The sequence below is a fragment of the Cervus elaphus genome, chromosome 31 (assembly GCF_910594005.1).
Source record: "Cervus elaphus chromosome 31, mCerEla1.1, whole genome shotgun sequence".
Taxonomy (NCBI): Eukaryota; Metazoa; Chordata; class Mammalia; order Artiodactyla; family Cervidae; genus Cervus; species Cervus elaphus.
This window is the reverse complement of record NC_057845.1, coordinates 51242824-51267975: the sequence shown is the minus strand read 5'-3', so window position 1 is coordinate 51267975 and position 25152 is coordinate 51242824. Positions and strand designations below refer to the sequence as shown.

At 41.9% G+C, this 25152-nt stretch overlaps 1 protein-coding gene across 10 annotated transcripts in view; it reads right to left on the bottom strand.

Annotated features, from left to right (window-relative positions):
- The window catches only part of HHLA2 (HERV-H LTR-associating 2), a 107892-nt gene that overhangs the window by 32921 nt on the left and 49819 nt on the right, over positions 1-25152 (bottom strand). For all 10 annotated transcript variants that reach the window (XM_043893118.1, XM_043893109.1, XM_043893117.1 and 7 more), the window contains exon 2: positions 12986-13061. In XM_043893118.1, coding sequence (XP_043749053.1) covers positions 12986-13008 — 23 coding nt within the window. In that variant the 5' untranslated portion in view covers positions 13009-13061. The remainder of the gene's footprint in view (positions 1-12985; positions 13062-25152) is intronic.

The following is a 25152-nucleotide window of genomic DNA, read 5'->3' as shown; positions in this document are numbered from 1 at the left end:
CACAAACCATTTCTAAGTTAAAGTCAGAAACGTTAAAATTCCGAGGAACAAGAGAAAGTGAAATACCTCAAATTTATCCTTACCTTCTAGGTAACAGGACTAGATCTGTCTTTGTCAGGAAACCCAGTGATCCAGCAAACCTATCATCTTTTTTTGCCATTAAAACACACAATTTGAACATTTCTCCTACATATCACAGGACCTTAAGTCAGACAGTCCCTAATCGCAAAAGCTTAAGTCTGGTACCAAAAAATGGATGGATTATATAAATAAATCAATCCAAATACACAGATACAGGCAGCATTAAGGAATCCCCCACCCAGGTGCAATGGAAGGACAGAGGGAAAATACTGGTGCTTAAGAGGGAGCAGTGTTTTCAGAAAAGCTTCTTGAAGCATCAGTTTTGAAAGACAAGGAGAAACTGGCCTGTAAGGAGGAGGATAGGGAAGTGGAAGAGGGAAGACATTCTCGGCAGACAATAGAAGAAAGATGCAATTGCAAGGGGACACAGCAACCAAACAGGCCAGACAGAAGATGAGATGCTGGAAAGGTCCGCAAGGGCCCAGTCGCGACCACTGCAATCCATCCTAAGGGAATGGAGAGGCGATGAGGACGTGAGATTTGTGTTCTAGAAGATGAATAAAAGAAGCCAGCTTGTAAGCATCCAACAAGTAGATGTGACAGAAGACAATTTAAAAGCAAGCAGTGTGAAATGGATAAAGTGGACGGGACACTGTGCCAGCCACGAGTCCCATTTCTCTCTCTTGCCAACTGAACCCCTTCTCTGCCCAGCCCTGCGCAGGATGCGGCCACTTCCAGTTAAAAGGAGAGCTGAGAAAGGGCTCAGAAAAGATAAATGAGGTGACCACCACAACTCAGCATGGGTTAGGAGTCCTCTGTATTTGGAAAAGGAGAAACGAGGGGTGACCACTGTGAAGAGCGGGCCTATGTCAGCCAGTCAGAACTTCCCAACTTCCTTGCAAACTGCAAGTCCGACAGCTAACCATGTTTACCTCACTCTTGAGTACTGCACTCCAATTATATGTTTGTATGTCCACCTTTTCCTCCTCCTTGCTCTGAGACTAAAAGAAGAAGACTAAAGGGTGGCCAGCCTCCTGAACTTCTTTGTATCCAAAATTAACTACTAAAATCAAGCTGCAAAAATAAATATTGCTACTTTTTTGGACAATGGAACATAAACAAGAGTCTGTTGGGAGAATTTCTATGGAATCCTTGTAACAGGAATAGATGCAAGAGCAGAACTTCATAGAAAACCCCTCCTTTCTCTATTTTCTGAGCATTGATGTGATGCCTGGAGCTTCAGCAGCCACCCTGCAAATGTGAGGAAACACATAGGAGGACTAAAAAGTCAACAAAATAAGAATAACAGAGCAGGAGGATGGGAAGAATCTGGGTTTGAAACAGTATTTTCAAGTCCCTATACTTGCCTGTTATGGATTTTCTATTTTTAGATTTCCTATTAATTAAGTTTAAGTTGCTGTTAGTTAGGTCTTCCAATGTCTCTGAACATTCCAAAGTGACACAAAATAAAAACAGCTTTTTTTCAACCTGATGAAGAGCTGCTGACACAGGAAGCGGGCTCCGTTTTTGTCTAAAGAAAGAAGTCTGTTCTCCCACCACAACAAAATACTCAAAGAATCTGTGTTATGTCTTACTTAACAGAGTAAAGTTAGACATATGCATTTTCTTGCGAATGGTGACAAAACCACTTTTAATCTTGAAGTTAAAACAAACATTAGTTATGAGCCATTGGAACTTTGTAGTAAGTTTAATATGCCTTCTGTTTTTTTTTTAATAGGAATAGATTTCTAATAGTAGGACCCCATTAACCTTAAAATTCCTGTTTCTTTTTAGTGTCAACATTAAAAGGAAAATACTGATTCTCAACTGAAGCTTTATCTTGCAAATAATGGAAGCTTTCTGTTATACAACTAGGAAGAGTTTGCCTGGCTATTTTACTCTCTAGCGTTCCTGTTTCTCCTTATTTCTTTCAAATGAAAGGAGTAGATACTTGTTTTCAAGAAACCTTTAAAAATAAGATTATAAAACAGTAAAGTAACTTCACAGTGTATGATACAACAAGAACATGAATATTTATAGAAAGAATACACTGGACACATGACATAATTATATGTACTTCATCTCATAAGTTTATTGTTCAATTTGTAGAGTTAAGAGTAAACAGGGGACAATATAGAAGCTGTAAGTTGGTCTTTCGACTTTTCAAATGCAGAGTACATGCATTTGACTCATCCGGGCACATGAGTATATTGATCCCTCACGGACCAAGCTGACCAGGTAATGTGATGATTGAGACAGATCTGGATATTAAATGATGCCTGTGGCAATTTCTAGTAAGAGAATTGCAATAAAATCTCCTAGGTTTTGAAGAAAGGCTTTGCTTCCTTTAGCAAGAGATATTTCTTTCAGCAATTGTGTCTAGGAGGATCAGATAACACAGAGTTTCTGAAGAAGATACTTGAGTTTTAGACTCTACAGATCAGAGATCCAGTATCTACCACAATGTAAAAACAAGGCTGAGTGCACCTCCCAGCATTCCATCAGGCTCTGAAAGAATAAATTGCACATGCAGATTGTTTACCTGCCCACACAGCCTACCACACTGCTGTCTCATCCTCAGCCAGAGCTCACGGCCTCAAAGGGGCTTCCCTTAACAAGCTGCTGAGTACCAACGATGGCTGGCTTCCCAGGCGACGCTAGCAATAAAGAGCCCGCCTGCCAACGCAGGAGACATAAGAGACGTGGGTTTGCTTGATCCCTGAGTTGGGAAGATCCCCTGGAGCAGAGCATGGCACCCACTCCAGTATTCTTGCCTAAAGAATCCCGTGGACAGAGGAGCCTGGCGGGCTACCGTCCAGAGGGTCGCAAAGAATCAATTACCACTGAGGAGACCAAGGATGCACACACACATCAAGGCTGGTTTTGCAGGAGGAGAGCTGCTGTCCCCTGTGAGCAGGCTCTGTAGGTTTAGAGCATCTGACAGGTAAGCCTGGAGGACGAGGGAGTCGGGGAAATCTCCAGTTCGGCAGGACATTGAGTAGTGCCTGATGTAGCTGTGGCTGAACGAAGATGAGGCTCTAAGCCAGGCTCTGTACCACTTTTCGGACTTGTTGGTCAAGGCGATGGAAGAAGGCTGATTGGAAGAATGAGGAAAGGATGAGAATACAGAACATTAGGAATGGATCCAGAGCATGAGACTGATCAGGGGTCTACTGAGCAAGCGTGAAAAAAGAGGCCGAGGTCAGCTCAGAAACCAAGGCCAGGGACGAATTCAAATGTAACTCCCCATTTTATGTTCCCTATCACTGAAGTCGTTAACCTTTTAACACAGTGGAGTGGTCTCTAAGAACCTAGCTCGGCAATCTCTTGGAAGTTACTCGACATAGCTGCTTGGCAGAGTACTGGTTAGGCTCCGAACCGCGTGCTAAATGAGGCACTGTCTCCTCATAGTTACAAGATGTGGCTCTAAGAACCAGAGTGAGGGGGACTGATGTGTCTAAAAATGACCGCTGATTATCCCACTCTCACATTTTAAACTCACTGTCCCTTTAAGGTCCATTCATCCTTTCTTTTAATACTTAAGGGAAGAATGTTTTTTTTTTTACCATGGGAGACAGTTTGGTTCTTCTGAATTGGAAGCTAAAACTGGTCATTTGAGCTCTTCATGCCAAGGAAAAAAATGGCAGAAAAGTAGGATACTGTCTTGGCTGGGCCGATTGACCATGACTAATAAGACGATTTGCAATTACTGCTATATAACTAGGAGGAATATCATAGGAACTTAGTGGAGCCCCTCCTTTTTTTGATAGGCTGCAGGTGAGGTTAATGGGGGACTATCTATAGGGAAGAGCACCGAGAACTGAAACAGCTCAAGAATCGAGGTTCGGGCCTCCCTGCTGGGGAAACAGCAGAGGGACGGGCCCAAGGGAAATCACAGAATGAGTAACAGCAAAAAAGGAAGGCGTGAGTGTCAGCTCTGGCTTAGGGATAAGCGGCAGAAAGAGTGACCACAGCCTGTGCTGGGACCTAGACTAAAACGCCTTCTCTTCTATCCATGCTCTATGCAGTGTGTGCTGCTGGCAGTAAAGCATTTCTTTTGGACCATAGACTAAAACAGAATTTGAAGGGGAATATCATCTAAAGCAGAGCCACTCAAAGGAGGGGGGTCTGCAGGCTGGTGCCAGTCAGCGAGCTGTTTATTACTGGTTTGTAACACCAGAAGTATAGGAATACAGAATAAGTATTTAAAATTACTCTGTCAAATTGGTATCAAAATCTTTATGCCTATTGTACGTAATAATAAAAAAATCGAGGCTTGCATTTTATGTTCTTTCGAATTTCATTTTTCTAGAAATTCATTTTTATTACATCTTCCCAATGAATTTGTCCATGACAGATTAGAAACAAAACTTTACTGTTCCTGTAACTACAGAGAGCTGAGAAGCACTGATTTTAATGAGCATTGGCTTTGTCAAATCTATTACTGCTCCTGGATGCAGCACCTGTTTAGGGGGAGAAGTCTGGTTCACAGAACTGTAGTCAGCATGCAGAGAGAAGGGCAGCAAATAGATACGGTTCCAGAAACAACTTGGAAGGTAACGACAGTTGGGAACTAGGATCATAAGTGAAGAGAACAATGGGGTCAAGGAATGTTGTTCGGTGTGTTTGTAGGCCTGGGAAAAGAGGGAAGGCAGGGGTGGCGGTGCATCCATGGAAGGGCTAGGGTCTAGAGAAAGATTAGAGGGGGCAGGGGTGAGACAAGGAGGAATTGCCAGAAGACAGGTTTGCTCAAGATGCAGATAGATGAGAGAACAGATATTTCTCAAAGAGAGTGGTAGCTAATCTTTGAAGAGTAGGGACTGAGGAGAAGCAGAACCATCCTTCCACAGTGAATCATGCTGGGCCTGGAACTCACCACCCGCACAGATGAGAACCTGGGCAAGGATGCCTCGCTTTGAAAAATCCTCTTAGGAGTGCTGGTTGGTATCTCCTTCTAGCTCTCTGCCTGGATTTGCCAGTGTCTATTGAACCCAGAAGTGTCCACAGAAGAATTCCTAGCTACAGAAACACAGGAATGAGTAGAGGCTCGCCTGCCAGTAAACGTGTGAACAGCAAATGAGCATCACCACCTGAGAAAAGAGTGATGTGCTGGGCAGCTTTTCCGGCACCAGCTCCATCCTTCGCATAGGTCATGCTCCCATCAGGCAGACCTGCCAAGGTTCCAGCTTCCACAAGGTGACCTCATTCTTGGGATCCCATAGCATCAATTCCTTTCTTTATAGAGGTAGTGTCCTCCTGTCTCCTAAGTTCCTCACTCTCTTCTGATTTCCCTACTTTTCTATCACCTGGTTTCTGGGATTAAATACTCTCTGTTGTAAATACTTGAAATGGATGCTATTTTCCCAGAAAGACTGTCTGTGGATCAGATCAGTTCACTCACACTAGTCCCTGGGGTGTCTATAATTATCACATTTTCCTCTGAGTATATACCAGAAATGTCTATCCTTGACAACTTTTGGACTCCGAACATCTGCTCTTTGACCTCTTACTTGTAAAGGCCACCTAGAGTAGGAAAGCCAAATGGTAACCATCTGCATACCCTGTATCTTCAAAACAGTTGATCAAAAGCAATATCACATCCTGAGATATTTTCAAAGGCTTGAAAGATGTGCATGTGGATTGTTGTTGTTTAGTCGCTAAGTTGTATCCAACTCTGCGACCCCATGGACTGTATTGTAGCCCGCCAGGCTCCTCTGTCCATGGGGTTTCCCAGGCAAGAATACTGGAATGGGTTGCCATTTCCTTCTCCAGGGAATCTTCCCGACCCAGGAATTGAAACTGTGTCTCCTGCATCGACAGGCAGATTATTTACCGCTGAGCTGCCAGGGAAGCCCATACGTGTAGATAGTCACACTTTATTTTCATCTAGCTCCCTAGTTTAGTCACTGCCAACATTGATAACAATTGAATTTAAAAAAAAATAACCAAAAAAAGTAAAAAACTCCAAAAAACAAAAACTAGACTATAAGGGCTGGATCACCAATTTAATTCCTAAAAATCGCATGTTTGATTTGAGCTGAAGATTTCTGCTTGTCTGATATTTCCTGAGCCCTGATTACTGCACTGCCTTTGGATCTCTGACCACACCCACCTGGGCTGCAAACACTTGCCTTCAGCGTGATTCTTAACTCTGCTGAGTTTAAGGATCTCATTTTCATTGCATCTTCTCCGCAGTCTGGGCCTACAAAAACAGTTGCCAATGTGCATTTTTAAAGGACTCTGCAGCCTGGCTCAGCAATCTGTTTCTTAGGAAAGAAGATTTTTCTGAGCTCCAACCGCAGAAAAAAATGAGAGGTAGGTAGGCCAGACACATACATATTCAAACTAATTTTTTTTTTCTTTTTAGTTTTTGTAGACTTTGACAGCAAAGAAAACCCAAGAATGATAAAGAGGAAGGCATTCAATGTTACCTAGTGTAGGACAGTACTCAGCAATGGTTTGCACTCACCAGGCCATCAAACTTGAAATTAAAGCTGGCTACGTAGGCTAGCTCATTGAATACAGACTACCTGGTGAGGACTGCTGCAATGATTTCAGCAGATCTGAATTTCTTAAATTTCCTCTGAAAATGTATCCTCTAAGGCATGTATGTGCTGAATTTAAATTACTTTGTGTTACTCAGAGAACAATGGTGAAAAGAGAGATAAGGTGTTGGACCATGTAGGGTTGCCAGATAAAATATAGGACACCCAGTAAAACTTGAATTTACATAAACAGCTAATAATATTTCAGTACAAGCATGTCTGAGGCAATATTCGGGACATACTCATACTCATGCTTAGCCGCTCAGTCATATCCGACTCTTTGTGACCCCATGGACTGTAGCCCACCAGGCTCTGCTGTCCACAGGATTCTCTAGGCAAGAATACTGCAGTGGGTTGCCATTTTTTCCTCCAGGGGAGCTTACTAACCCAGGGATCAGACTTGTGTCTCTTACATCTCCTGCACTGGCAGGCGGATTCTTTACCACTAGCGCCACCTGGGAAGCCTCACTCATATTAAAACAAGTCATTTATTGATTATCTGGAATTTAGATCGAACTGGGAGTCTTGTGTTTCTGTTTGTCAATTCTGGCAACTGTACCGTGGGGGCAGCTGGCATTCACTTCTTCTCATATGAAGACAACTTGGCTGCTCTGGCAGGGGCACACACACATACAGAAGTGGTTAAGAACTAAGGCCAGAGAGTGAGACTGCCTACATTTGAATCGCAGCACTTCCACCTAATGACTCTGATCTTGGACCAGAGCCAGCAACATAATTTGAGCAGTCAGCGTGCCTCATCAGCCTCCACTATCTTAATTTTGGCAACAGCTTCCCAGACACTCAGCAGTGCCCCCAAGGAGATGCCCAGTTGCCTGAGGGGGAGAGGTTAGTGAGACATTTGGCAACCTCTTATCTTGAGGTTTCACACTTCTGTCCCAGATCATAGAAAGGCGCTTCCCTGCCTTTCATCCCAGTAAAGGCCCATGGCTAATTCCAAATACTACCTTTCTCTAGGTGTCTGTTGTATGCAACCCACCATCAGGATCAGTCGGGGGTTTGTTTTTGGCAGCAACAGAAAGGAACCCAGGATAACAAGCAAAGCATGGTTTTGAAGGGAAGGAGTTAAAGTTGCTCACATGATTCAAACTAGGGCTGCACAAACCAGCTTCAGGAAGGACAGGAGTAGGAGCAGTGAGATGTCAAAACCCAGCTGCAGAAGCCTGAGGTCACTGCCCCAGGTCCCTACTTGAGATGAGCCCCACTTTTCCACCTCTGTCAGGTTTCCAAGTCATTTGGGTGCTCTGCTGAATCCAGGTGTTCTACTCCCGGGTCAGAAGGATACGGCACAAGGACAGAGAACGATGACACAGCCAGAGCCCCCAAGGGGGTGGATGTGAGCTGAGCGCACATCCTAGTGGGCACCCACTGTAAGCCCTGCCCCAGAGCCCCATCAGGATTCCATTACAATAATCGGTGATGCTCAAAATACTCCAGCCAGGCTTCAACAGTACATGAACTGAAAACTTCCAGATGTTAAAGCTGCATTTAGAAAAGGCAGAGGAACCACAGATCAAACTGCCAACAACCACTGGATCATAGAAAAAGCAAGAGAGTTCCAGAAAAACATCTACTTCTGCTTCATTGACTACACTAAAGCCTTTGACTGTGTGGATCACAACAAACTGGAAAATTCTGGAAGAGATGGGAATACCAGACCACCTGACCTGCCTCCTGAGAAATCTGTATGCAGGTCAAGAAGCAACAGTTAGAACCAGACATGGAACAACAGACTGGTTCCAAATAGGAAAAGGAGTATATCAAGGCTGTATATCGTCACCCTGCTTATTTAACTTATATGCAGAGCACATCATGAGAAACCCTGGACTGGATGAAGCACAAGCTGGAATCAAGATTGCCAGGAGAAATATCAATAACCTCAGATACACAGATGGCACCACCCTTATAGCAGAAAGCAAAGAGGAACTAAAGAGCCTCTTAATGAAACTGAAAGAGGAGGGTGAAAAAGATGGCTTAAAAACTCAACATTCAAAAAACTAAGATCATGACATCTGGCCCCATCACTTCATGGCAAATAGATGGGGAAACAATGGAAACAGTGACAGACTTTATTTTGGGGGCTCCAAAATCACTGCAGATGGTAACTGCAGCCATGAAATTAAAAGATGCTTGCTCCTTGGAAGAAAAGCTATGACAAACCTAGACAGCATATCAAAAAGTAGAGACATTACTGACAAAGGTCTGTCTAGTCAAAGCTATAGTTTTTCCAGTAGTCATGTATGGGTGTGAGAGTTGGACTATAAAGAAAGCTGAGTGCCAAAGAACTGATGCTTTTGAACTGTGATGTTGGAGAAGACTCTTGAGAGTCCCTTGGACTGCAAAGAGACCAAACCAGTCAATCCTAAGGGAAATCAGTCCTGAATATTCATTGGAAGGACTGATGCTGAAGCTGAAACTACAATCTTTGACCACTGATGCCAAGAACTGCCTCATTGTAAAAGACCCTGATGCTCTTTTCCATTGAAGACTGGGAAAGATTGAAGGCAGGAGGAGGGGATGACAGAGGATGAGATCGTTGGATGGCATCATGGACTCAATGGACATGAGTTTGAGCAAGCTCTGGGAGTTGATGTTGGATAGGGAAGTCTGGCATACTGCAGTCCATGGGGTTGCAAAGAGTCAGACATGACTGAGTGACTGAACTGATAATAATCATAGATATAACAGACGTATGGACAGAACTTTCTGTTACAGTGAAGAAATTGAAACAATCTAAATGTCCAATCAAGGGAAGATTAGAATAATAATATGGAGAAAGAAAATCCAGTATATAAAGTTACCTTATTTTCAGATGATTTTATTTTTTTTTTTTTTTTTTCTTTTTTTTTTTTTTTTTTTTCTTTTTTTTTTTTTTTCAGATGATTTTAAATGCTGGATTGATATTTCACGTCATAGGAAGCTCTCCTATGAAATTTATAATGCAAGTCAGGATTTTACCGTGATTTGTTCCTGTTTTCTGATTTCAAAAATCTTCCCAATAAAAAGAAGCTCTGTGAAATGATAAGTAAAAATAATGCATAACCCGATGCTAGACGCCTCCCCCCTACCCATTCCAGAGATTGACTCACTGTATCTGGAGTGAGAGCAAACATTTTCACAAACACCCCAGAGAGTTCCACCTCAGGTTGCACAGAAACCACACTTGAGAACAATGTTTTCGATGTTAGTGGAAGATACTGTTTGAAGGATATCCTTCCAATGACTAGGGTCTCTAGGCTTGAAATATTCTGAAAAACTCTGAGAGCTCATTTCTTCTGCTAGCAGTCCTTGCCACTGTGTCATTTCACTGATAGCATCTTGCCCTCCTTGGGGATCTTCTTCCCAATTCACAATATGAGGAGAGCTGGAGGGAGGTGCCACCCATCTGGCCTTGCCTTTCACAGAGAGGCGCCTGTATTAGGTCCTAGACTGCATAACAAATGCCGCACATCTAATAGCTTAGAACAACATGCTTGTATTAACCACAATCACAATAGCTTAAGGGAATTTTGTGCTCAGGGTGTCACCTGGCTGCGATCAAGGTTGTCAGCCGGGGCTGCTATCTCATCTGAGGCCTGTGGTCACTTTCCAAGATCACTGACTGTCCGTGGAATCTGGTTCCTTGCAGCTGCAGTGCTGAGGACCCCCACCATCCCCTGGCACCCGCTTCTCTCCACCACAGATCTGCGGCTTCAGGGCCAGCAGGGCACTACGTTCCTGAGCCTCTGCTAAAGGACTCACTGCTTAGGGTCAGGCCCACTCAGAATTCTGTCTCTTGGTTACTGCAAAATCAACTGCAAATCAAGAAAAATCAACTTTGTCAGGGAGTGTATTCTCATCAAGGCTGTGACTACAAAATCATGTTCACAGACGCAGTCCACATTCACAGGGAATCCTACAGAGTGTGTATACCAGCAAGCAAAAATCCTGGGGCCATCGGAGAGTTTGACCCCTGTGAGAGCTGGCCTTTGAATGGCCCTCAGTGATCAGACTCATATCCCACGTTGGACTGGTACAGGTCTGTCTAACCAATAGAATACTGTGGAAATGATATGTTCCTAACCGGGTTATAGAAGAGCTGTGTCCTCCCGTTTGGTTTCTCCTGCTCCTTGATTGTTCACCCTAGGGGAAGCCAGCTGTCACGATGTATGAGAAACCTCTGTGGAGACAAGTAAGTCATTTCACGTGACAAGTAAATGACTCTCCCAACCAGCAACCACAGGAATGAGCCTGGAAGCAGTTTCTCCAGCTTCTTCAGATGACTGCAGCCCTGGCCAACATTTTACATCTTAACTGCAATCCAATGGGAGATCTGGAGCCAGAAACATCCAGCTAAGCCGCTTCTGGGCTTCCCTTGTGGCTCAGCTGGTAAAGAATCTGCCTGCAATGCAGGAGACCTGGGTTCAATCCCTGGGTTGGGAAGATCCCCTGCAGAAGGGAAGGGCTACCCACTCCAGTATTCTGGCCTGGAGAATTCCATGGACTATAGTCCATGGGGTCACAAAGAGTCGGACACGACTAAGTGATTTTCACTTTCAAGCTGCTTCCAGATTTTTCACTCTCAGAAACTGTGCAAGATGATAAATGTTTGTTGTTTTAAGCTGCTGAGTTGGGGCATTATTTATTATGCATCAGTAGGTAACCAATGCAACACTTGCCCCAGGCCTGACTAATCTAGAGGGAGAAACACACCTGTGTTCCTCTTCTCTAATAACATAGGAAAAGCACATATGCAGCAGGAGTTAATAAGCCCAAAAAAGAGAGGAGCAGAGAGCAAAGGTAGGGTGGATGGTGCAAGGGCAACAGTGGTATCTTTTCAGCCTCTGGATTTAGTCAGCTTTAATTTAGTCTCATGCCTATTATTCTCAGTATTATGAGCCAGTGAATTCTTTCTCCCAGCTTTAAGTTCAGAGCCTCCCAAAGTACATTTAGTCCTACTGAAAATATTTTGGTCCTCTGTCCATCAAATAAATAAGCAAAAATTTATACTGATATGCAATGCAGTCAGCCCAAAGACCATAATTTGTTCCTCTTCCCCATCTCTTGATGGCTGTGATTAGGCTGAAATCTGGTTTCTGTCACTTGCAACTAGGAGCAGTTCTGATTCCAAAGCCCTCTGTAGGATTAGTTCATGTGTCGCTGTGGTTGTTTTCTTATTGCATCTTTCCCTCGAAGGTCATATTGGCTGGCCCCGGATCGTATGTTAGGTCAGGCTCTTCAGGTTCCTTGAAAATAGGTTCTGTTTTCTTGTGTTTCTAAGAAAGTTCCTATGGCATTTTCTCCCAGGGAAGCCAGAGCATGCTGAGAGTCTAGCAATCTGACTAAATGATCTACATTTATCCAGGATAAATTTCCTCTGCAGTGTATGGCATCTTGCTTCCTAACTTAGCTAATCAAACACTCTCTGGGCACCAAGCCAACTGTTCATGCTGAAGCAGGCCGAGCAGTCATTGTGAAAAGAAACACAATAAACAAATCCCACGCATGAATCGAGCAGATTCTGAGTTCCGAGCGGCAGTTTCTCTGTCTAGTCTCACTGCAAAGGGGTCTACAGAGGCCACACAGTTAGCCCACCGTTCATTCCGCTTCCTCCCAGCTCTGAACCGCAGCAGTGAGTTCACATGGAATGGGACCTCCTTAGTGAGCCCCCTCACCCACAGAACAAGCCTACTGTGATTTTCTTCTAGACACCAGCACTGCTGCCAAAATAACAGGTAATGCATTTTAAATTGAAATTTATAATCATTAAACAAAGTCAAGAGGCCGAGTCCTAACTGCCCTTCCCCACATAATTCCTAATTTTGTCATCTCCCAGAATAATAGAGTAGTATCGGCTCTAAATTCACATCAACAGCATTATTTCATACCCAATCAATTTCTTCAACTTAGCCTTGTGACCATTCATAAAACCTGCCCTTAGAAAAACTTAAGTAATTCTGTTAACAGTATTTGCCATTTGGGTCAATACATTCAGCATCCAGGAACTGAGTAAAAGGAGCTCAGAGAAATTGGTACTAACAATACCCAGCAGTTTTTCCCTTAAAGAAAGTTTTCTATCACATTGGTTAGGATCAGGGACTCTAGAACTAGATTACTTGGATTCAGAGCTCAGGTTTTCCACTTAAAGCTATGTATCACTGGCCAAATTACCCAACTCCTCTTTGTCCAATTTTACGTCTATAACATAGGGATAATGGTAATATCCATCTTGGAATTATTTTTATAAGAACTATTTAATGATATTCAAAAACATTTATAATACTACCTGGTACACAGCTAAGTATTAAGCAAACAGCCAGCAGAGATAATACTAAAATCTGACTGTTTATCTCCCAACTTACCACAGAAGATACTTCAGCATCATTCAAAAGAATTGTCACCATCGCAGCTTGTGTAGCATTTGTACTCTTCTACATGCTGTGGATGAAATCAGATTAAGGTTATGTCAGAGAACTGGTATCCCATATGACTAAAAAAAAAAAAAACCACAAATCTTCTTTTCCGGAAGATATTATCGCAAGCTGAAAATCATTTCTACAACATTTTTGCAAATACAGTTTCTGGCACACAATAAAAAATAACTAGGCACTCAGAGACAAGATAATAAACAGCAAACAGAACTCACAAGTACCTTAAAGATTGGAATTTTTAGAGCTGTTAAAATAACCATACTTACTTAGATTAAGGAGACAGGACAAGATAGAGAATATTGGTAGAGGGTTGAAAACCATAAACAGAAATCACAAGAACTGGAAAATAATAATCAAAATTAGAGACAATTTAATAAATTGATTTAACACCCGTTTAGATAGCCAAAAGGAATTAGTAGCCTGGATACTGATTAGCTTGAAAGAACTATCCCAAATGAAGCAAAGAGAAACAAAAGAGTGAGATTAGAAAGGAAGAAACTGAAGATACAGTGAGAAGGTACCATATAAGTAGAATTCTAGGGAGGAAAAAAGAATGGGCAAGAATTATTTGAAGAGATAATGGATAAAAATTTTCCAAAAAATGAAAGACATTAATATACAGACTTAGAAGCCTAAACAATTCTAAACAGAATAAAGAGAAAAACACCAGGGACAGAACTGTGAAATTTTAAAAACCAAAGAAAAAGTTCTAAAGCAGCTAGACGTAAACAAAGGCAGACTGCCTTCAAAGGAACAACAATTAGGCAGATAGCTAACTTTTAATAGAGTTAATAGAAACCAGAAAACACAAAATAATGTGTTCAAAATATTAAAAAACTCCCAACCTAGAATTAGAAGTTTAGCAAAATAGTATTTCAGTAAGAGTGAAATAAATAATTTTAAGACACACAAATCAGAATTTGTAGCCAGTAGATCTGTACTAAGAAATACTAAAGACATGCTTTGCAGCAAAAGGGAAATAGTACCAGGAGACCCAGATTTAGAATGGAATGAAGAGCAATGAAAACATGAATTTAAACAAGTAAACTGATAATGATGATAAAGACAGTGATGATAGTGTTCAAAATATAAGCAGAACTAAAGACATAACAATAATGGCTTAAAAGTTTAGGTTGGTGGTGGTTTAATCACTAAGTTGTGTCTGACTCTTGCAATCCCTGTCAGGCTCCTCTGTCTATGGGATTCTCCAGGCAAGAATACTGGAATGGGTTGCCATTTCCTTCTCCAGGGGATCTCCCTGACCCAGGAATCCAAGCCAGGTCAACTGCATTGCAGGCGATAATTTACCAACTGAGCTATGAGGGAAGCCCCAAGACGGAGGGGCTAATCAGAGGGGATTAAAAAGTTGATATATCTAAAAGGAGCCTCAGGTTCTTGCATTTCCCATGAGGAAGGTAAATACCAATGAATCTAAGGATTTGAAAAACAAAAATGTGGGGGAGGAGCCAAGATTGCAGAGGAATAGGACGGGGAGACCACTTTCTCCCCTACAAATTCATCGAAAGAACAATTGAACGCTGAGCAAACTTCACAAAACAACATCTGATTGATAGCTGAGGACATCAGGCGCCCAGAAAAGCAGCCCATTGTCTTCGAAAGGAGGTAGGACAAAATATAAAAGATAGAAAGAGAGACAAAAGAGCTAGGGACGGAGACCCGTCCCGGGAAGGGAGTCGTAATAGAGGAAGTTTCCAAACACCAGGAAACCCTCGCACTGGCGGGTCTGGGGGAAGTTTTCCAATCTCGGAGGGCAACCTAACTGGGAGGAAAAATAAATAAAACCCACAGATTACTTGCCTAAAAGCAACTCCCAGCAGAAAAGTACCCCCAGACGCCCACATCCACCACCAGCAAGTGGGGGCGGAACGGAGAGGAGCAGGAGGCGTTTCTTAGGGTAAGGACCAGGCCTGAATGCCCTGAGGGCAATCTGAGGGAGCTAACATGAGATAGCAACTTAAACTGTGGGATAGCAAAAGAGAGAGAGAAAATTAACTGGCCCGAACACACTGCCGGCCCGTTCGCAGAACAAAGGGTCTGAGCAAGTCCAGAGAAGAGCTAGCCAGCTGCAGACCGGTCCAGCCCCGCCGGAGGCAGAAGGCAGGCGGCAAGGGAAAGGGGCAGGCTCGGCCCCAAAGATGGCACCCCCACCAAACTGCAAACAGGCCTCCAGTTTCTAACCAAAGACTTCCTGAGATTCTGGATGGTCGACATCCGCCGAGAGGGTCGTGGCTAAACACAGGGCGCACGCACCCAACCGGCGCGGGCGGGGACTGGGGCTGGGGACGCGGAGGGCAGAAGGTGCACGCACCCAACCGGCGCGGGCGGGGACTGAGACTGGGACCGTGCGGGGGAGAAGGCGCGCCGCACCCGGGGAGAGTGCGCCCGTCAAGCTCCTGGCTGCCTGAGCCGCTCCGGCAGGGAAGGCACAAAACTCAGGCGCAACCAAGTCTGCGCTTTTGTGGAGTACCCGAAAACTGGAACCGCACGCAGCGCAGGGCACGCTCCATATAGAGCAGCTGGGAGCCTGAGCAGCGTAGACGGGGAAAGCAGCGCCAGCCCCTCCCCGCAGCGCGACGGAACTAGCGAACCTGAACAAGAGACCACCTCCGCCCGCCTGTGTCAGGGCGGAAATTAGACACTGAAAAGCCCGGCAAGCAGAAGCCAAATAAACAAAGGGAACCGCTTCAGAAGGGACCGGTGCAACAGATTAAAATCCCTGTAGAAAACACCAACTACACCGGAAGGGGCCTGTAGATATCGAGAAGTGTAAGCTGGAACGAGGAGCTATCTGAAACTGAGCCGAACCCACACTGACCGCAACAGCTCCAGAGAAATTCCTAGATATATTTTTACTTTTTTTTTTCCTTTTTTCTCTTTTATTTTCTTTTAAAATTCTCTATTACTCCCCCATTACTCCTTAACTTTCATTTTAATATATTTTTACGATTTTTTTAATTAGGAAAAAAATTTTTTGTTTTTTTCTTTTCTCTTATTTTCTTAAAAGAAATTACTGTTACTCCTCTACTACTCCTTAATTTTCATTTTCATTTCACTATAACCTTGAAAAAAAAAGAGAAGCCCTATTTTTAAGCCAAACTTCATATATATTTCTAAAATTTTTTGTTTTTGTTTTTAACATTGTATTTTTAAGAGTCTAACCTCTACTCTAGATTTTTAATCTTTGTTTTTCAGTATGTGATATAAATTTTGGACATTTAAGAATCCAATATTCAGTTCCCATTTTTATTCAGGAGTGTGTTGATTATTCTCTCCCAATCTTGACTCTCTGTTTTCTACGTCAGAACACCTCTATTTCCTCCCTTCCCCTTCTCTTCCCAATCCAATTCTGTGAATCTTTGTGGGTCTCTGGGCTACAGAGAACACTCTGGGAACAGGCAACTGCGTAGATCTGTCTCTCTCCTCTTGAGTCCCCCTTTTTCTCCTCCTGCTCATCTCTATCTCCTTCCTCCCTCTCTTCTTCTTCATGTAACTCTGTGAACCTCTCTGGGTGTCCCTCACGGTGGAGAATCTTTTCACCATTAACCTAGAAGTTTTATTATCAGTGCTGTATAGTTGGAGAAGTCTTGAGACTGTTGGAAGAATAAAACTGAAATCCAGAGGCAGGAGACTTAAGCCCAAAACCTGAGAACACCAGAGAACTCCTGACTACACAGAACATTAATTAATAAGAGACCATCCAAAAGCCTCCATACCTACACTGAAACCAACCACCACCCAAGAGCCAATAAGTTCCAGAGCAAGACATACCACGCTAATTCTCCAGCAACGCAGGAACATAGCCCTGAGCATCAACATACAGGCTGCCCAAAGTCACACGTAACACATAGACCCAGCTCAAAACTCATTACTGGGCACTCCATTGCTCTCCAAAGAGAAGAAATCAAGTTCCACGCACCAGAACACCGACGCAAGCTTCCTTAACCAGGAAACCTTGACAAGCCAATCGTCTAACCCCACCCACTGGGTAAAACCTCCACAATAAAAAGGAATCACAGACCTCCAGAATACAGAAAGCCCACTTCAGACACAGCAATCTAAACAAGATGAAAAGGCAGAGAATTACCCAACAGGTAAAGGAACATGAAAAATGCCCACCAAGTCAAACAAAAGAGGAGGAGATAGGGAATCTACCTGAAAAAGAATTTAGAATAATGATAATAAAAATGATCCAAAATCTTGAAAATGAAATGGAGTTACAGATAAACAGCCTGGAGACAAAGATTGAGAAGAAGCAAGAAATGTTTAATAAAGACCTAGAAGAAATAAAAAAGAGTCAATTAAAAATGAATAATGCAATAAATGAGATCAAAAACACTCTGGAGGGAACCAAGAGTAGAATAACAGAGACAGAAGATACGATAAGTGAGGTAGAAAATAAAATGGTGGAAATAAATGAAGCAGAGAGGGAAAAAGAAAAAAGAATCAAAAGAAATGAGGACAACCTCAGGGACCTCTGGGACAATGTGAAACGCCCCAACATTAGAATCATAGGAGTCCCAGAAGAAGAAGACAAAAAGAAAGGCCATGAGAAAATAGTTGAGGAGATAATAGCTGAAAACTTCCCTAAAATAGGGAAGGAAATAGCCACCCAAGTCCAAGAAACCCAGAGAGTCCCTAACAGGATAAACCCAAGGTGAAACACCCCAAGACACATATTAATCAAATTAACAAAGATCAAACACAAAGAACAAATACTAAAAGCAACAAGGGAGAAACAACAAATAACACACAAGGGGATTCCCATAAGGATAACAGCTGATCTATCAATAGAAACTGTTCAGGCCAGAAGGGAATGGCAGGACATACTGAAAGTAATGAAAGAGAATAACCTACAACCTAGATTACTGTACCCAGCAAGGATCTCATTCAGATACGAAGGAGAATTCAAAAGCTTTACAGACAAGCAAAAGCTGAGAGAATTCAGCACCACCAAACCAGCTCTTCAACAAATGCTAAAGGATCTTCTCTAGACAGGAAACACAGAAAGGTTGTATGAACATGAACCCAAAACAACAAAGCAAATGGCAATGGGACCATAACTATTAATAATTACCTTAAATGTAAATGGGTTGAATGCCCCAACCGAAAGACAAAGACTGGCTGAATGGATGCAAAAGCAAGACCCCTATATTTGCTGTCTACAAGAGACCCCCCTCAAAACAAGGGACACATACAGACTAAAAGTGAAGGGCTGGAAAAAAATATTTCACGCAAACGGACACCAAAAGAAAGCAGGAGTCACAATTCTCATATCAGATAAAATAGACTTTCAAATAAAGGCTGTGAAAAGAGACAAAGAAGGACACTACATAATGATCAAAGGATCAATCCAAGAAGAAGATATAACAATTATAAATATATATGCACCCAACATAGGAGCACCGCAATATGTAAGGCAAATGCTAACGAGTATGAAAGAGGAAATTAATAGGAACACAATAATAGTGGGAGACTTTAATACCCCACTCACAACTATGGACTGATCAACTAAACAGAAAATTAACAAGGAAACACAAACCTTAAATGACACAATGGACCAGCTAGACCTAATTGATAACTATAGGACATTTCACCCCAAAACAATCAATTTCACCTTTTTCTCAAGCCCACATGGAACCTTCTCCAGAATAGATCACATCCTGGGCCATAAATCTAGTCTTGGTAAATTCAAAATAACTGAAATCATTCTAGTCATCTTTTCTGACCACAGTGCAGTAAGATTAGATCTCAATTACAGGAAAAAAATTATTAAAAATTCCAACATATTGAGGTTAAATAACACACTTCTGAATAACCAACAAATCATAGAAGAAATCAAAAAAGAAATCAAAATATGCATAGAAATGAATGAAAATGAAACCACAACAACCCAAAACCTATGGGACACTGTAAAAGCAGTGCTAAGGGGAAGGTTCATAGCATTACAGGCTTACATCAAGAAACAAGAAAAAAACCAAATAAATAACCTAACTCTACACCTAAAGCAATTAGAGAAGGAAGAAATGAAGAACCCCAGGGTGAGTAGAAGGAAAGAAATCTTAAAAATTAGGGCAGAAATAAATGCAAAAGAAACAAAAGAGACCATAGCAAAAATCAACAAAGCTAAAAGCTGGTTTTTTGAAAAATTAAACAAAATTGACAAACCATTAGCAAGACTCATTAAGAAACAAAGGATGGGGAATACATGTACATCCATGGCTGTTTCATGTCAATGTATGATAAAAACCACTACAATACTGTAAAGTAATTAGCCTCCAGCTAATAAAAATAAATGAAAAAAAATTAAATAAAATTTAAGAACCAAAAGAAAAACAAAAATGTATGTCATAATTTTATGGTTAACCAGTTTACCAGTTACCAGACTGTGTAACTTTCAAGGTCGTAAAGAAAAAAAGGAGGAATAAATTTTTGAGAAATCCGAAAGAAGAAGCTCTTAGAGAGGAAAAAATAAAAAATAAAATAAAATAAATGGGACAAACAGAAAGCACTAAATATGCCAGACACAAAACAATTCCCATAGAATCAAGAATTTTAAATCATTGCTAAGTCTGCATGATTTAAATTGCCAGATATTCTAACCCAGGCAAAAGATTCTAAACACGCAAACCTAAACTATAAGGTTTAAGGCTTTATACTTAGGTACTAAAAGTAAAGGAAAGAGAAGGATATCATAAAAGTTTGGAAGAGGCTTCCTTTGAGGGAGAGAGATGGTAGTGACTTGGAGGGAACATGAAGGGTTAGGAATGTCTGACTGCTTGGCTAGAAAGGGGGTGGTTCCCTGATGGGTGTTTGTTCTCTGCTGATTCACTTAACTATATGTGTGTTTGTGTACTTCTCTGTATTTATTCTATTTCTACAAAAAATTATAAAAGTATAAGGGAGATCTAAATATGCTGATATGGTATAATCTAGAGAAATACACAGTTAAAATAAGGCATAGAACAGCATACACATTATGATCTTGTTAGCATAGAAAAGCTCACATACTATATACATGAGTATATTCACAGTATATACTTGATTATATTCACACTGATCAGTTTTCAAGACATAAATAGTAAATTTAATATGGCCTATTGCCTCTAAGAGGGGAAAATAGACTCTGGGGAAGTTTATGGAAGAAAGAGGCTAATTTTCATCTATATGCTTTTATTGTGAATATAACTTAAGTTTTTTTAAATAAAGTTCTTTTCTTACCAACCTATAAATCAAATGTGAAGCCAAAACAAGCTTACCATTTGATGAGGTCATTATTTTCAAATTAACAACTGCATTTTGAAATCTTAATTTAAATCTGCAACATATAACCAAGAATTTTAAATTGTTGCTCAATTTGTTCAAAAGATGGGTCAAATTTTCATAACCACGAAGGGAAGAAATGTGGCTTTCATTTTAAAAAGACATCTATGAATTGATTATCTTTCCACTTCTCCCACACAAATAGAGTAGAGATAGGTATAGATAATTCATTTTCATTTCAGCTTGTTTCTAGACTGTTGATAGAAGCCTTCTATCTGTATTACAATGGAGTACTACTAAGACAAAAAGCAAACTTAGGGTAAACTGAATGGCTGAATTTAAGAATCTGCCATAAATCATGACACTCTAGGTTTTTATCATATGAACACAGGACCTGATCAGAATCCAATAATATGAATAATCTGAGTTATCAGAGCAACTAGAGCTAAATGCAGAATACATTTCAGGAATTCAGCAACAAATGAAAAGAAAATGCCTCCTGTCTACAAGTCTGAAGAAGTGAGCTCCCCGGGATTTCTGGGTTAAAAAAGCAGTTGAACACATGTTTCTAATTTTATTTTTTACCTCCTTAGGTCAATAAAAACTTAGGGAAGGAACTTTTTTTAAAGAGTAAAATATAAATCAGAAAAACAGGAGAGAGAAAAATGTCACCAAATTTGGAAGCTAGAGAAAGTTGGACAAGTATTAACTTAAAATACCCAAGAAATCTAATCTCTAGCTAGTACTGGAAATGTGTGAAGGCCAGACAATTTACACCTCAATGTGCCTAACTGCATGTTGTTGTTTAGTCCTGTGACCCTGTGGATTGCAGCATGCCAGGCTTCCCTGTCCTCCACTATTTGCAAGAGTTTGCTCAAACTCATGTCCATTGAGCTGATGATGCCATCCAATCACCCCGTCCTGTCATCCTCTTCTCTTTTTGCCTTCAGTCTTTCCCAGCATCAGGGTCTTTTCTAATGAGTTGGCTCTTTGCATCAGGTGGCCAAAGTATTGGAACTTCAGCTTCAGTATCAGTCCCTCCAATGAATACTCAGGGTTGACTTCCTTTAGGATTGACTGGTTTGATTTGCTTGCTGTCCAAGGGACTCTCAAGAGCCTTCCCCAGCACTACAACCCACACCACAACCCAAAGGCATAGGCACTATCTCTGAGACTGATGGGAAAAGAAAGACTAGTTTCTGTGAAAGCTATTTCCTGTAGTCATCCAACGCAGTTTGACCGTATCCTGTGTTATGGACTACATGTTTGCATCCCCTCAAAACTCATATGCTGAAACCCTAATGCCCAATGAAATGATATTGGGAGAGAGGGCCCTCCAGATGGGATTAGCATCCTTATGAGAAGATAGCTTGTTTCTCCCTCTGCTCTCCACCATGCAAGGACATAGTGAGAAGACAGCCAGCTACAAATTAGGAAGTGGGCCCTCACCAGACGCTGGATCTGCAAGCACAACCTTGATCTTGGACTTTCTAGCCTCCAGAACCATAAGAAATAAATGTTCACTATTTAAACCACCTTCTTGCTGTTCAGTCACTCAGTTGTGTCCAACTCTTTGCAACCCCATGGACTGCAGCACGCCAGGCTTCCCTGTCCATCACCATCTCCTGGAGCTTGCTCAAACTCATGTCCATTGAGTTGGTGATGCCATCCAACCATCTCATCCTCTGTTGTCCCCTTCTCCTCCTGCCCTCAATCTTTCTCAACATCAGGGTCTTTCCAATGAGTTAGCTCTTTGTATCAGCTGGCTAAAGTACTGGAGTTTCAGCTTCAGCATCAGTCCTTCCAATGAACACCCAGGACTGATCTCCTTTAGGATGGACTGGTCGGATCTCCTTGCAGTCCAAGGGACTCTCAAGAGTCTTCTCCAACACCACAGTTCAAAACCATCAATTCTTTGATGCTTAGCCTTCTTTATGGTCCAACTCTCACATCCATACATGACTACTGGAAAAACCATAGCCTTGACTATATGAACTTTATTGGTAATGTCTGTGCTTTTTAATATGCTGTTTAGGTTTGTCATAGCTTTTCTTCCAAGAAGCAAGTGTCTTTTATTTTCATGTCTGCAGTCACTGTCCTTGGGCAGTGATTTTGGAGCTCAAGAAAATAAAGTCTGTCACCCTTTCCACTGTTTCCTCATCTACTTGCCATGAAGTAATGGGACTGGATGCCGTGATTTTAGTTTTTTGAATGTTGAGTTTTAAGCAAGTTTTTTCACTCTCCTCTTTCACTTTCATCAAGAGGCTCTTTAGTTCCTCTTTGCTGTCTGCCATAAGGGTGGTGTCATCTGAATATCTGAGGTTATTGATATTTTTCCTGGCAATTGATTCCAGCTTGTGCTTCATTCAGCCAAACATTTCTCATGATGTACTCTGCACATATGTTAAATAAGCAAGGGTGAGAGTATGCACCCTTAATGTACTCCTTTCCCAATTTGGAACCAGTCGATTGTTCCATGTCCAGTTCTAACTGTTGTTTCTTGACCTGCATACAGTTTCTCAGCAGGCAGGTCAGGTGGTCTGGTATTCCCATCTCTTTAAGAATTTTCCACAGTTTGTTGTGATCCACACAGTCAAAGGCTTTAGCATAGTCAATGAAGCAGAAATAGATGTTTTTCTGAAATTCTCTTGCTTTTTCTATGAAATAATTCATGAGAAATAAATGTTCACTATTTAAGCCACCTAGTCCATGGTAATATATCTTAGCAACCCAAGTACACTAAGACAGCCTCCCAGTTAACAGGTGGGATGTTTAAATTGATACCATGCATATATTTCTCACTCATGAAACTTTCTGGGCAGAGCAGGACAGCACCCAAGCTGGTCTGGAATTAGCTTGAGTGTCTTGAGAGTGAGGGTGAGTGGCCTTGGTGTTTATGAAAGAATTCACTCTTAGAGTCATCTGAACTTCCCTCTAGTGGCAAGGAAAGGAGTACCTAGGCTTTTTTTTTTATCAGCTTGCCCAAATAGGGGGCAGAAGGGGAAGAAATAAACTAGAGCTTGAAACCTCTCAGCAATCAGAAATTTAAAAATATATGGAGTCAGACCCTATTACTCTATTTGAGAAGTTAAACCTTCCAGATTCTCTCCTCTACTCCACTTTGCTAAGCAACAGCCCCTCCCAAGAGCAATCTGGAAGCTTGTTCTCTGGGAAAATCAAAGCAAGATGTCTGGAGGGATGATCTATCTTGGCACAGACTATGTTGGGGCTGCTGGGAGGAGGGCAAGAGGGAGTCCATCTGGAAGATTGTCAGGCATCTTACGGCAGGATGTGAACTGGGCCTGAACCCTGCTAACCATCCTTAAAGAAAAACCAGGAACCCCGCTCCTCACAGATGGCAAACAAAGATTGGAAGTAGAGGTCAGGTTGTCTCAGATTAATAATAGTGCCTGCACCTGCATGTTGTAACTGTTAATTATTCCACATTTGCATGTTGTAAAACTAATGGATGTGAGAGTTGGACTGTAAAGAAAGCTGAGCGCAGAAGAATTGAGGCTTTTGAACTGTGGTGTTGGAGAAGACTCTTGAGAGTCCCTTGGACTGCAAGGAGATCCAACCAGTCCATCCCAAAGGAGATCAGTCCTGGGTGTTCATTGGAAGGACTGATGCTGAAGCTGAAACTCCAATACTTTGGCCACCTGATGTGAAGAGCTGACTCATTTGAAAAGTCCTTGATTCTGGGAAAGATTGAGGGCAGGAGGAGAAGAGGATGACAGAGGATGAATTGGTTGGATGGCATCATCGACTCAATGGACATGGGTTTGAGTAAGCTCCCGGAGTTGGTGATGGGCAGGGAGGCCTGGCATGCTGCAATTCATGGGGTCGCAAAGAGTCAGACACGACTGAGCAACTGAACTGAACTGAACCAGTCCTGTAGTGGAGGTGTGTGTGTGGGGGAGGGGGGGGCGCGTGTAAAACCAAGTCCTCAGAACCCATCAGGGCCGTTGTTGGGAACCGATCCCCCTTGGGCCCGCTGGCCTAACAGACTGTACTGCACGGTCTGGAGTGTCCTCTGAGCTGTGTTTTGTGACCCTGGATTCTACAACAGTTAGAGCTGCATAATGGTTAGCATCAAGTGTCCAATGTATGCCTAACGCTGACTACAGAGATCCTTCCCCACCCCCAATCTATATCATTCTATAGTGAACTCAGTCGATAAGCTTGGCCCATAGTTCAAGCACTCAGAGACTCAGATGAGCTTTTTAGATCCCTCCATTCTTAACATTAAGCAGAAATTTAGGTATCACCTGATATCTGAGGAAAGCTTCCATCATGAAAGACAGAAATTAAAAACAAAACCTGATCTCCATCATAAAAAGGCATCTTGAAGTAAATAAGTAATGCAGGATAGGGAGGAATCTACAAACCAAATGAAATAAAATTATCATCATCCTCAGAAAAATAAGAAAATGCCACAAAAAAGGAACAGGGTGCCATAAAAATTTAGGAGAACAGACAAGAGCTTAGAACCAAAAACAGAAATGAAGTCATTAGGTTAGAAGAATAAGTAGGTGAAATCTACAAAATAGAGCAAAAAGACAGAAAGGCAGAAAAGGAAAAAGAAAAACTAGATGACAACCCCAGAAAATTGATGGGGGAAGAAAAAGAGGAAACAGAAAACAAACCAAAATTATTCATGGAAATTTCCCAGTAAGTCCCTCTTCATCCCCTACCCCTTATCTTGCCCTGTTTCCCTTCTCTCTCCTCGCTGGTAACCCCTAGTTTGTTCTGTCTGTGAGTCTCTCTGTTTTGTTATATGCATTTGTTTTATTTTTTAGATTCCATATATAAGTGAT